The 13,858-nt window shown below is 43.2% G+C and overlaps 1 protein-coding gene and 1 pseudogene across 1 annotated transcript in view; both read right to left on the reverse strand.

Annotated features, from left to right (window-relative positions):
• Mrpl35 (mitochondrial ribosomal protein L35) overlaps positions 1-3,318 on the reverse strand; it is a 12,375-nt gene extending 9,057 nt beyond the window's left edge. Inside the window, exon 1 of the mRNA XM_008836739.3 lies at positions 3,228-3,318. Coding sequence (XP_008834961.1) covers positions 3,228-3,270 — 43 coding nt within the window. The 5' untranslated portion in view covers positions 3,271-3,318. The remainder of the gene's footprint in view (positions 1-3,227) is intronic.
• A 2,737-nt stretch (positions 3,319-6,055) lies between these two features.
• On the reverse strand, positions 6,056-6,991 carry LOC103737066 (annotated as a pseudogene).
• Positions 6,992-13,858: the final 6,867 nt, after the last annotated feature.

A 13,858-nucleotide genomic window follows, 5' to 3' on the forward strand; every position in this document is an offset into this window, starting at 1 on the left:
AATAAAATAAAATTTAAAAAACAGCATAGTCAGTTAATATGACTTATAACACCTCTTTTTAAAATAGAAGGGACTGGGGCTGGAGAGATGGCTCAGCGGTTAAAAACACTGGTTGTACTTGCTGAAGACCCAGGTTTGAATCCCAGCGCAGCTAACAACTGTCCATAACTCCAGTCCCAGCGAATCCGACAGCCTTGTCTGACCTCTGTGGGCATTGCACAACACGGGTGCACTTACCTATACGCAGGCAGATAAAATAAAAATAAAATTTTAAACACACACACACAGGACCATGAGGTGTGGTGGCACACGCCTAGCCTGGCCTACATACCAAGTTCCAGGCCAGCTGGGGCTATAGGGAGACCCTGTCTCAAAAAAGATCAATAAATAAATAAACAAAAAATTAGATATAAGGACCAAGCACCATATATTAAATAGATGAAAAGAAGATCTTGGTCTTTTTGAGACATGGTCTCCCTGTGGCGCCATATGGCCTGGAACTCACTACATAGACCAGGCTGGCCTTGAACTCACAGAGATTTGCCTGTCTCTGCTTCCCAAGTGCTGGGACTAAAGGCATGTGTCACCACAGCACCAGTTGAAAATAAGACCTTCTCATCAAAAGACACACTGTATACCATTGTATAGCCATTAGGCTGACAAAAATTTGTAGGTCTGGGGCTGGAGAGATGGCTCAGAAGTTAAGAGCACTGACTGCTCTTGCAGAGAAACTGGGTTTGATTCCCAGCATCCACATGGCAGCTAATAATCCTCTGTAACTCCAGTGTCAGGGGATCCTACACCATCTTCTGGCTTCCACAGGCATCATACAACATGGGTGCACTTACACACATGCAGGCAATACACTCATACACATAACAAAAATAATAATAAAATAAAAATAATAAATTTAAAATTTTGTTTTTAATTTGTAGGTCTTCTTATATAATCCTTGTAAGCTTGGGCCATTTAAAGTTTCTTTTTGTGGGACTGGAGAGATGGCTCAGTGGTTAAGAACACTGGTTGTTCTTGCAGAGGACCCGGGTTCGAATAGCTAACAACTGTCTGTAACTCCAGTACCAGGGGATACGACAGCCTCTTCTGACCTCCGCAGGCATTGTAGGACACAGGTGCACTTACCTAAATGCAGGCAATACATGTATACACATAAAATAAAAAAAAGAGAATTAAAAAAAAGTTTCCTTTTGTTTCACTTACTAGGTAGATACCTTGAAATGCAACCCTGCAATGCTTTTTTTGCTCTGTGATGTTTTCACTACCCTGAGATGTTTTATTACTCTTTAATGCCTTGAAGCTCTGTGATGCTTTCCATTTACTACATCTGAATGTTGATAACTATGTAAAACTAACAGAATGGAAAGTTCACCAAGTTATTTAATAAGACAACTGGTTCAACTAGTCCAGGAGAAGTGGAGATCAAGCGTGACAGATATCTAAATGTCTGCCAGTGATACCTACCATTTGATCGATTCCTAGCCCAATTAGCCTGGCCTAGCCATAGAGCAAAAAGTGGCAGATGTTCTGGCCCAGGCCTTAGAAATCTACTTTGTAAGCTATGACGACTGAGTGAACTCAGGAGGAATTTTCTTGAGGTAACACGGCCCACCATGCAAAGAAACACAGGGCCCAGGTGCCAGCCATAAGATGACGATGTAAAATTGCTTATCTAATCTCCATCTGTACTTCTGGTTGGGACGCATCTTGACACCTTTGTTGCAAGATCTGGGACCTCATGCATGAGAATAAATGAGCTTTCTTTCTTCTGGGTAAATGCTTGACTTCTTTGTGGCTCAAAGTTGTTGGGTTTGTTTTTTTTTCCCCCATAACATGGTAATAACAAGTGTTGGTGAAGATACGGGGCCTCCTCTAAGGTAACTGAATAAGCACATCCTCTGCAAATGCTTATATATGTGCCTTCTGATCCAATAATTCCACAGCTAGTCTGTCTCTGTGTCTGTCTCTCTTCTTACACACACACACACACACACACACACACACACACACATTCTTAGAAACACTTTTGCATTTATGTATCAAGATATAGTACAAATCAGTTTTGAACATAACATCACCCAGTCAGGTGTTGAGGGTCCCAGGACACAGGAGGCTAAGGTAGGTGAATCAGGAGTTCAAGGCCAGCCTGAGATATACGGTGAGCTGGAAACCAGCCTAACTGAAAAAACTAGACACCCAACTGGAAGCACGCAAGGGTCCATCAACAGAATACAGAATTGTGAAATATTCGTATAAGAGATTATTACAGTAGTAGGAAAGCAAAACAGTATCATGCAAAGGAATAAACCTCATGAAGCAAAAGAAACCAGACATTACAGTACACATTAAATACAAATGAATGCAAAGTTCAAAACCAGACAAAACGTATATTATTGAGAAATGTAGTTGCTAAAACGACAAGAAGAATAGGCAAGGTAATGAGGGACAAAATAAGAGCAAAGTTTCTTCTGGAGATGTAGTGGGTAGAGAAGGGGCTTGATGTAACCTGGTGTTAGTTACACATATGCCCGCTTTAGAGTTGTCAAACCATTCATGTGTTACATGCATTTTTCATTATAGACATTTTGAACACAATAAAAAGTTCCATTTTAAGCTCCAACGCCTGAAATTTTTATTTTAATCTTGTTTTTTAAAATTGCTATTATTCTCCCACAATTTTATCCCTGCAATATATTTTGTGCTGAAGTAACATACTGCATGTCTATCATACTTGAATAATTTTAACTTTTTGCAATGTCCTATCTTCACCCCGTAGTAGGAGTGGCATGGATTAAAGCCACTCCGAGAGTTAACGATTCGCAAGCACTACTCGAGATGCTTTACAAGCCTTAGTTCTGTAGAACCTAAAATTCAGAGAATTTCGATTACTCTCAAGGTCAAAGGTCGTGGGTCGCGGGTGTCAGCCTCTAAATTAAAAAGGTGGGATTTGGGGTGTCGCCCTCGCCTCCTGTACGTCAGTCTCTCTGGTTTGTTTTCTAGGGAAGGGTGGACAGGAAAGGAAGCAGAGAGCGCGGATACACCGGTACACAGGAGATTCCGCACGAGTACGACCCCGTGCACGGCGCGCGCCCGGCCCGAAGGAAGTCAGAGCCGCAAAGAATCTTGGGCTTTTGCCCGTTAGCCTCCCGGCTACAAGGCCACTTCGGCCCGCGCCAATTGTCCCTCTGTGAAGGCATCAATGGAGCACTGACCTGAAGCCGCTCGCACCGTACCCACGAACATGGAGGCAGCCATCTCGCCGCACTGCCTACGGTGGCCGCAAAAGGCCAGAAAATAAGGAAAAGCAACTGGGGAGGAGTCAAGAGGAAAGGGCGTGGCCGAGGTCAGACTGTTGGCTGTCTGTGGTCTTAAAGCTGGGTTCCATCCCAAACAGCTGTAAAACCGCCCCAGTGCACAGGGCAGAGCTAAGAAAATAGGCGCTTCTGGCCTAATTTAAATCAAATTAATCTTTTAACTCACTCTTTTAAAAAATGTGTTACTTACTGGGGCTGGAGATATGGCTCATCAGTTAAGAGCACTGGCTGCTCTTGCAGAGGACCCGGGTTCGGGTTCCAGCACCCACATAGCACCCAACGATTGCCCTTAACTCCAGTTCCAGAGTATCCAACACCCTATTCTGGCCTCCATGGGCATTGCACGACATGGATGCACTTACACACATGCAGGCAATATAAAATAAAAGTAAATAAACTTTAAAAATTATTATTTACTATGTATTTATGTGTGTGCCTGCGTGTCTGCTTGTATGCCTTCTCTGACAGGTGCCCAGGTCAAAGAAAAACTTGTAGGAGTTAGTTTTCTCGAAAATCCTCCCCTTTTGTGAAATATTTTATTATTTTATGTGCATGAGTGTATTGCCTGCATGTGTGTAAGTGTACCCGTGTTGTGCAATGTCTGCAGAGGTCAGAAGACGGCATCAGATCCTCTGGAATTGGAATTAGGACAGTTGTTATCTGCCATGTGGGTGCTGGGAACAAAACCTAGGTCCTCTGCAGGAGCAGCCAGTGCTCTTAACCACTGAGCCATCTCTCCAGCACCCCAAATCCCCTTTTCTGAGACAAGGTCTTGACGGATTCATTGCCCAGGATGGCCTGGAACTCCTGGGCTCAAGGGAACCTACTGCCAGTATAGCTAATAGCTGGGATTATAGGCACTGCTGTTGAGCTAGGCTGCTCAGGACGTTTCTGTGTGTGATTGTAAGAGCTATTTAAAGTACACAAATTATTTTGGAGAATAATTCTTGTTATTCCTTTAAAAGCTGAAAGATATTAGGCTAAGTGTAGAAAATAGTAATATTAAAGATCACTGAAAAAAGAGTGCATACCAACTATAATCAAATTAATTTTATTTATATTTTATACCTGCGCACACACGTTCAGGGGTTGCTAGGGAGTGAACCTATGGCTTTGTGGGTGCTAAACATGCCCTTCACCACTGAACTCACCCCCAGCACCATGTATGTATTTTCAAAGATCAATAAAACTCATTTGGTAGAATAGCATCTAAATTTTTCCTGAATAGTTAGTTCCACATTCTGTAAGAATTCCTGAAAGTAGGCTGACTAAGCCCCAGTGGAAGAACTTGCACTGAGGGACATCTCAAGACACTAACTTTGCATAACAGGCCTTAAAACAAACGATCGAATGTTTGAACTCCACTGGAGGGGCTATGGGAGGGTGCCAAAGGGGACAGGAGAATGGGGTATAAAGATGATTTTTTTTTTTTTTTTGTCTTTTTGAGACAGCATCTCTCTGTAGCCCCATCTGGCCTGACACTAAGTAGACCAAACTGGCCTTGAACTCACAGAGATCCACCTGCCTCTGCCTCCCAAATGCTGGAATTAAAGGCATGCACTACCATGTCTGACTATAAAGATGATTTTATATATGAAATACACAAAAATTCAATAAAAAATTTATAAAGAATTCCTTTTTCCTGTGCTCATTCAAGCGGAGTGGGGACTCCCCAACAAACACTCTCTTCCATCCTTCCTGTAAGATCTTCTCTGTAATGCTATCCAGGTATATTCTATACACATACAATATAAATCTTATTGACTGAAGTGGTAAGACTCAAACATCTGATCCTAAGGAACTCACACTTGTAAGGAGATGAGTATTGTGATGGTTAGCATTTTTTAAAATTGTGTGTGTGTGTGTGTGTGTGCATGCGTGAGAGAGCATGCCAGTTCCCATGGATGCTAGAAAAAGGTATCAGATCTCCTAGAGATGGAGTTCCAGGTGGTTGTCAGTGTGCCCAATGTGGGTACTGGGAACTGAACTCATCCTCTGCAAGAGCAGCAAGTGCTTTTAATCTCTGAACCATCTCTCCAACCTCCTTGATGGTTAGTTTTGTCAGCTGGATACAACCTAGGAAGAGTCCCAAAGAGGGATTGTGTATATTGGGTTGGCCTGTGGGAATGTCTGTGGGGGATTATCTTAAGTTAATTGGTGTGGGAAGACCCAGTTCAATGTGGGTGGCAGCATTATGTAGACAGGGGACCCTGAACTGTGTAAGAACAGAGTTCACTCCCATTACCATTCCTTCCCTCACCCCCCACTACTATTCCTTCCCAGTTTCATGTGGGGTTGTTTTTGTTTTGTTTCTTGATACAGGATGTCATTACATAGCCCTGGCTGTCCTGGAACTCTCTATGTACACCAATCTGGCCTGGAACTCACACATATTGACCTGCCTCTGCCTCCTGAATGCTAGGTATAAGACACCACAACATGTGGAGGGGTTGTTGTTTTTTGTTTTTGTTTTTTGGGGGTGGGTGCAGTGAATTTTATTGATGGTATTCAAGAGAGTAGGACTCCCTACTTCTGGGGGCATCTAGGATAAAAACTGTAAAGGGAGATACTCAGTGTACTGGGGGCTGAGTTGGGGTAGGGACCTCCCCAGCTGAAGGCCTCTCTCTTCCTCTTGTTGGAGTGAGTGGTTTAGGGCTTCTTACCCCTTGGAGGCCATGTGGACCATGAGGTCCACCACTCTTACTGTAGCCAAATTCGTTGTCATACTAGGAAATGAGCTTGACAAAGTGATCATTGAGGGCAATGCCAGCCCCAGTATCAAAGGTAGAAGAGTGGGTATCTCTGTTAAGGTCACAGGAAATGACTTTGTCCTCAGTATAGCCCAGGATGCCCTTTAGAGGGCCCTCGGATGCCTACTTTACCACCTTCTTGATGTCATCATATTTAGCCGCTTTCTCCAGGCCACAGGTCAGATCCACAACAGAAACATTGGGCGTAGGAACACAGAAGGCCATGCCAGAAAGTTTCTCATTCAGCTCTGGGATGCCCTTGCCCACAGCCTTGGCAGTGCTAGTGGATACAGGAATGATGTTCTGGGCAGCCCCACGTCCATCGTGCTACAGTTTCCAGGGGGGCCGTCCACAGTCTTCTGGGTGGCTATGATGGCATGAACTGTGGTCATAAGTCCCTCAATGATGCCAAAGTTGTCATGGATGACCTTGGCCAGGGGGACTAAGCAGTTGGCGGTGCAGGAGGCGTTGCTGACAATCTTGAGAGACTTGTCATATTTCTCATGGTTCATGCAAATCACAAACATAAGGGCATCAGCAGAAGGGGCAGAAATGATAACCTTTTTGGTTCCACCCTTCAAGTGGGCCCCAGTCTTCTCCATGGTGGTGAAGACCCCAGTAGACTCCACAACATACATACCTGATACCAACATCACCTAATTTGATGTTGGCAGGATCTTGCTCCTGGAGGATAGAGATGGCCTTCCCATTGATGGCAAGTTTCTCATTCTCAGTCTTAACTCTACCTTTGAACTTGCTGTGGGGGGACTCATACTGGAATATGTAGACCATTTAGTTGAGGTCAATGAAGGGGTCATTGATGGCAACAATGTTCACTTTGCCAGAGTTGAAGGCAGCCCTGGTGACCAGGCACCTGATATGGCTAAATCTGTTCATTCCAACCTTCACCATAATGTCTCAGGGATGAGGCTGGCACTGCATGAGACTGGAGGAGAAGATGTGGCTGTCTCTAGAATGGGGAGGAGCAGAGAGTCTTTTTTTTTTTTTTTTGAGACAGGGTGCCTCTGTAGCCCCAGCTGGCCTGGAACTATGTAGACAAGGCTGCCTCCACCGCACAGAGATCCACCTGCCTCTGCTTCCCAAGTGCTGAAATTATAGGCATGCGCCACCACACCCAGCATGTGTCTTTTTTTTTAAATCCACTATGTCCACTTAGTGCTGCCAGTATTACTATGGGGTGCTGCCACAGTGTGCATGGGATAGGGCTCCATAACTGAACCATTGCCAAAAACTGACTCTCGTTCTCCCAGCAGCCATCAGTTGCTGATAGCTCCTCAGTGGTGGGACCTTGTGACCATCTTCCCTCTCCACACTGGGATTTTGTTCAGGTTTGTGCATGCTGTCAAAACTGCTGTGCAACTTCCAGCTTGTGTCTGGAAAACACTGTCACTAGTTCTTAGAATCTTTCCATCCTTTCTTCCCTGATACAGATGTCCCACTAAGAGCTGAATTTTGCTCTGATTTTGACTATTGACATGCAAGTTTCTGCACTGACTCCCCTGTAAGGATGTACTGTAAACTGAAACTATAAGCTGAAATAAACTTCTTTCTACTTCTTTCTGCCCTGAGTTGCTTTTTGCCAGCTGTTTTTTGTTTGTTTGTTTTTTGTTTTCTTTTTGGTCTTTTTGAGACAGAGTCTCCCTGTAGCCCCAGCTGGCTGGAACTTGCTATGTAGACCAAGCTGGCCTTAAACTCACAGAGATCCACCTGCCTCTGCCTCCCAAGTGCTGGGACTACAGGTGTGTGCCACCACCATGCCTGGCTTAGGGTATTTTATTATTTTATTATTATTATTATTATTATTATTATTATTATTATTGTCTCCTTTTGAGACAGGGTCTCCCTGTAGCCTCAGCTGACCTGGAACTCACTATGTAGACCAAGCTGGCCTTGAACTCACAGAGATCTGCCTCCCAAGTGCTAGGACTAAATGCATGCGCCACCATGCCTGACTTATTTTTATTTTATGTGTATGACTGTATTGCCTGAATGTGTGTAAGTGCACCCATGTCGTGCAATGCGCTTGGAGGTCAGAAGAGGGTGTCAGATTCCCTGGAACTGGAGTTACAGACAGTTGTTAGCAGCTGTATGGGTGCCTAGGTCTTCTGCAAGAACCTCCAGTGTTCTTAATCACTAAGTCCTCTCTCCAGGCCCTTGTCAGGGTATTTTGTCACAACAACAGAAATGAAACTAAAAAAGGATAGAACTTAATTAGGACAAAGCTGATAAAGGGACTCATTGGGGGGCTGGTGAGATGGCTCAGTGGGTAAAAGTGGCAGGCTGAAGATGTTAGTTTGATCCTCAGGCCCCACAAAGTGGAAGAAAAGAACTGATTCCCGCAAGCTGCACACACACACACACACACACTGATAAACAAATACGATTTTAAAAATTTTAAACTCGGGGTTGGGGATTCAGCTCAGTGGTAAAGCGCTTGCCTAGCGAGCGCAAGGACCTGGGTTCAGTCCTCAGCTCTGAAAAAAAAGAAAAAAGAAGAAAAACAATTTTTAAACTCATGGGAGGGATGTAGAAGAGCTGGAGAGACAGCTCAGCAGTTAGGAACCTTTGCTGTTCTTGCAGTTGTGTCACTCCCATTGTGGTGCAATAAGTACAACACAGTGACTAAAATTTATTCCTACAGGTCTGTAGGTCCGAATCTGATGTAGATTCCAAGAGCTAAAATCAAGCTATAGTAAAGCTATGATCCATCTGGAGGCTCTAGAAGCGAATCCTTTGCTTTGCTTTGCTTTCTCCAGTTTCTAGGTATTGCCTGCAATCCTTGGTAGTGAACTTTCAAAGACAGAGTCTTAGTCTTATGATTACACTGGGCCTACCCAGATAATGGTTTCCTCATCTCATGAAATACTTTATTTTGGATATGAGAAATTAAATCTAGAACCTCACACATGTTCAGAATGCCCTCAACCACTGAGCTAAGCATGTAGCCCCCAAAGATTCCTAATTACATCTACAAAGTGTTTGTGTTTGGGGGGGGTAACATAATCAAAGGTTTCAGCCATTAGGAGAAAGTAGACATCTTTAGATAACTCTGCTTACCAAGTTTAATAATTAAAAGGACAATGATAAATCTAATATCTCTTTAAAGTCTAGCATTAAGAAAAAAAAAAAACTCTAAGAGTTGGGTATGATGGTTCATGTCTATAATTCCAGAACTTTGGAGGCCTCAGGGCAGGAGGCTTGCCTCAAGTTAAAGATCATAAAAACTCACTAAATGGAGTTTCAGGTCAGCCTGGGATACAGACTGAGACTGGGATACAGACTGAGACTAAGGTGCTGGAGAGATGGCCCAGTGGTTAAGAGGACTGACTGCTCTTGCAGAGGACCTGGGTTCAGTTCCTAGCACCCACATGGTGGCTAACAACCATCCCTAACTCCAGTTCCAGGGGATCCAATGCCTTCTTCTGACCTCTGTGGGCATTTCACAGGTGCACTTACATACATTCAGGTAATACACTTATATGCATAAAATAAAAATAAATAAAATTTGTGGCTGGAGAGATGGCTCAGCAGTTAAGTGCACTGGCTGCTCTTGCAGAAGATCCTGGTTTGAATCCTAGCACCCACATGGTGGTTTACAACCATCTGTAACTCCAGTTCTAGGAGACCTGATGCCCTCTTCTGGCCTCTGTAGGCATTAAAAAAATTGTTGCCGGGTGTGGTGGCGCACGCCTTTAATCCCAGCACTTGGGAGGCAGAGGCAGGCAGGTCTTTGTGAGTTCGAGGCCAGCCTGGTCTACAGAGTGAGTTCCAGGACAGCTGGGGCTGCAGGGAGACACTGTCTCAAAGAGACAAAAAAAATTGTTAAGGAAAATCACAGACCAACAGCCAAAGTCAGGTGAGGAGAGGGAGTTTAATCTTCCCTTAGCCAGACTTACCCACGGATCATTCCTTAAGGGAGCCAAGTTTTGGGGGCCTTTATACTCATATGTGAGGAAACGCAAGCAAAAGGCAAAACAGCACATACAAGTAAATGGTACATGTGATAAGTAAGAAGTTTACAGGTTTATAGTCATAAGATCACAGGAATATGAAAGCCATGGGAAACAAAGACTTCTATCCTGGGTAAGAGCAAGGGCAGGGGAGAAGACTCCGGTTCACCTCTCCCATTTCTATCTCTTGCCTCAGAGTTTTCCTGCTCCAAAGTTCCTCATCACCATCACACTGCAAGAGCTTTTGGCATCCATCTGATGCACTCTTCTATTTCCATTATAAAATCACTAGGTGTGGTGGCTCACACCTTTAATCCCAGCACTTGGGAGGCAGAGCAGGTGGATCTCTGTGTGATTGAGGCTAGCCTGGTCTACATAGTGAGTTCCAGGCCAGCTGCAGCTTCAGGGAAACCCTGTCTCAAAAAGAACAAAACAAAAACAAAATCCTAGATTCTTCAATTTTCTTCTGCATTCAGTTTCCTGTGATATTAAGTCAGGTAGTCTCTAGTTAAATTCAACTATTCAATTATGAGATTATGAGAATAAAAAGGTAAACAATACCTTGATATTACAAAAAGTTTTCAGTTTATGGACCCCTCTGAAAGGGCTGGTGTCTCCACATGGGTTCCCTGGGTCACACGTTGAGAACTTCTTAGTTATACTTGTTTCTCTGAGACACGGGGGTGTATCAGTGAGTGATAAGCCTACATTACTGTTGCCATGTCAATCTCTCACCTACTGTGACTGCTTAAAGTCCAAATATATCCAGATATGTTGAAATGTATACTGACACATTCATAAAGGCTTTTTTGTTTTATTTATTTATTTATTTTCTTTCTTCTTTATTTTCTATGGGACTTTTGGCTACTCTAACATTCCTCCATCTGAAGAGGTGACCCTAAAATCTTTGAAGGATTAGATAAAAGCTCCCAAATATTTTTGACATTTTTGGCCTTTGGAACAGAGTATGTTGCCAAGAGGCCCAAGGACATTGTGAGCTGTAGCCAAGAAACTGGCTACTTTTCTTTGGGGTCTTTTTACCCTAACTGCCTAGCCAATTCCTACCTTCTATTCTTATCACACCATACTCTGAAGAGGTTACCCAAATTGCCAATAGGGAATTGGCACACAGACCTCTCTGGCTTCTTCCTTCCGAATAGGGATGCAGGGTGAGGCAATTAGAGTACCCTTTCAGTGGGTCTATCTAAAAGACTCCCAAATTACATAACTCTTATCTCTAGGGGGGGAAAAAGTCCTTGAATTGTGAATAGGAGACATGAAGGAGAAGTAAAGACAAGAGTAATTAGCAGTACAAATTCCAGACAGGGAACTAGAAAAAAGTCAGAACATAGCTGGGCGTGGTGGCACACACCTGTAGTCCCAGCACTAGGGAGGCAGAGGCAGGCAAATCTCTGTGAGTTCAAGGCCAGCCTGGTCTACATAGTGAGTTCCAGGTCAGCTGGGGCTACAGGGAGACCCTGTCTCAAAAAAAAAACAAAAAAAACAAAAAACAAAAAAAACAAAAACAAAAAAAACATCAGAACAGGGCAATTTTCAACTGTTAATATGAGAGTCCACTGGAATTTCTTGACAAGGGCTTCCAAATGCATCCTTCTATTGGGTTTCTCCTGTTTTTTCTTTTGTCTGCCAAGGCTGGACGCTAGAGTGATGGATTCAGGATTTCCTTTCAGGCATTTTGATAGCCGTTGGAGTGGTTACAATCAGTGTCAGTTCCCTCTCAAAGGCTTCTAGATAGGGGGTAAAAACAAATTTGTTCATCATTTTAGAACAAAAGCTGGTTGTCTCCCTTAGCTACAGGGCACTACAGTATTGGAGACCAAGATTTAAAGCCTTACATCTGAGTAGCACTTTCCGGTTAGGAACAAAATCATCAATGAGAAATGATTGTCTAAATAACTTTTTATATAGACTTAAGCCTAATGTCTGGGAAGTGTAATCGATGACTTTACTCTTTGGTTATACTTTCCTTTTGGGTGTTTAAGACCATACAGTTGACCCAAATAAATCAATTTACTTTTACATGTAAGGTCATTTTAGAATCTGCTCCTCAGGGGTCACATGGGCTTGGGAGGAGCTCGTGGCTCCTTTCTTTTACCAGTTCCATTTATGTGAAGATACGTCAAATGTCCTGCTTGACCATGTCTGGCTTCACTTGGAAGCATGAATGAGATGTTTCCTCTGAGTTGATCCTCCTCTTTGTAGATTGGACACTGGTTCAAGTCCATCTCATGGGGTCTCCACGGCCTCCATGAACAAGAGAACACGTGACTCACCACAGTTACAGGACTTTTTGAGAGATGTCCCATAGTCCCCTGGAACTCTGTCGACCTTGGAGGGCAAGGGGCAAAAACTGTCCTTTAAGTCCCTCTGACCAGATTGGTATAGGCCTCAAAGTACGGCTGTTAAACAACCAATAAGGTTAGTTCCACCAGTCTGGTACTTTTAATTATCATGTGCTATGTAGATAAGGCTTGGATAAAAAACCAAATATCCTCAGATAAACCCTGACTAGATATATATTTTGTTCCTTAAACTAGTTGACTAAACTATGACCATAGAAATTTTAAGATTATGGATATATTATTTTTGTCTCATCCTGACATTTCATCATAGGTTGTTCAGCTTACTTAACTTTCTTCGTAATGACCAAGTTACCTCAAAGATGGTCACTTTCTAATATACAGGTGATGCTCTATCCCCTGAAGGCCCTGATTAGTCCCATGCAAGGCAATGTTTTTAAATAAATATGCGACATAATAGCATTAACAAAAAAATTTTCCATCTTGTAGACTTCTTTTCCTGAGGATGCTAAGCAATGCTTATTCCCTTTCAAGGCTCTGGTGTAGAGCCAATGTTTGATTAAAGTTTTACCAGGGAACCAATGAATTTATTGAGCTTACTTACCAAGATAACTGAGGGGTTGCTGAGGTGTATGTATGACCTGAGGGTATGCACAGTGGAAAGCTTTACCCAGTATGGGTCATGCCTTCTCTTCCTAGCCTTCCCCAGATTGTATACTTTAGCCCTCCTCAAATCCAGGAGGCCATGTGTGATTAAGGTCAAAGTACATACAGTTGGCTGGGAAGAGTGGCTGGATACTCCAGTAATGGTCCAGTGACCCTGCTTGGCCCTCCTTTAATGAATAAGCACAACTGTCAACAAGTCCAATTGTGATGATGTTTAGCAATCAGGCTCAGCTGAAGTCGTGATGATGGTAGTTATTTCATGCAGAAGGGACTGCTGTATAGCATCATCTTATTAAAAGGACCTGGAATTTAAAAGGATTTGGCGCTAGGATCCACATATAAGGGAAAACATACAATGTTTGTTTTTCTGAGTCTGTGCTACTTCACTTAGTATACAGTTTCTAGATCCATCCATTTACCTGAAAATTTCATTATTTCGTCTTTCTTTACTGCTGAATAGAACTCCATTGTGTAAATATACATTTGTGTTAACCACTCATCAGTTGAGGGACACTTAGGTTGTTTCCATCTCTTAGCTATTGTGAAAAGAGCAGCAACAAACATGGTTGTACAGTGTTTCTATAATAGGATGAGTCCTTTGGGTATATTCCAAGGAGTGGTATAACCGGGTCATATCATAGGTTCATTTTTAGTTTTGTTTTTTGTCTTGAGACAGGGTCTCCTTGTAGCTCCAGCTTTCCTGGAACTATGTAGACCAGGCTGGCCTCGAACTCACTAAGATCTGCCTGCCTCTGCCTCCCAAGTGCTGGGATTAAAGGTGTGCTCCACCATGCCTGGCTTTTAACAAATGTGTCAGGAAA

The sequence above is a fragment of the Nannospalax galili genome, unplaced genomic scaffold, assembly GCF_000622305.1.
Source record: "Nannospalax galili isolate Female #2095 unplaced genomic scaffold, S.galili_v1.0 scaffold138, whole genome shotgun sequence".
Taxonomy (NCBI): domain Eukaryota; kingdom Metazoa; phylum Chordata; class Mammalia; order Rodentia; family Spalacidae; genus Nannospalax; species Nannospalax galili.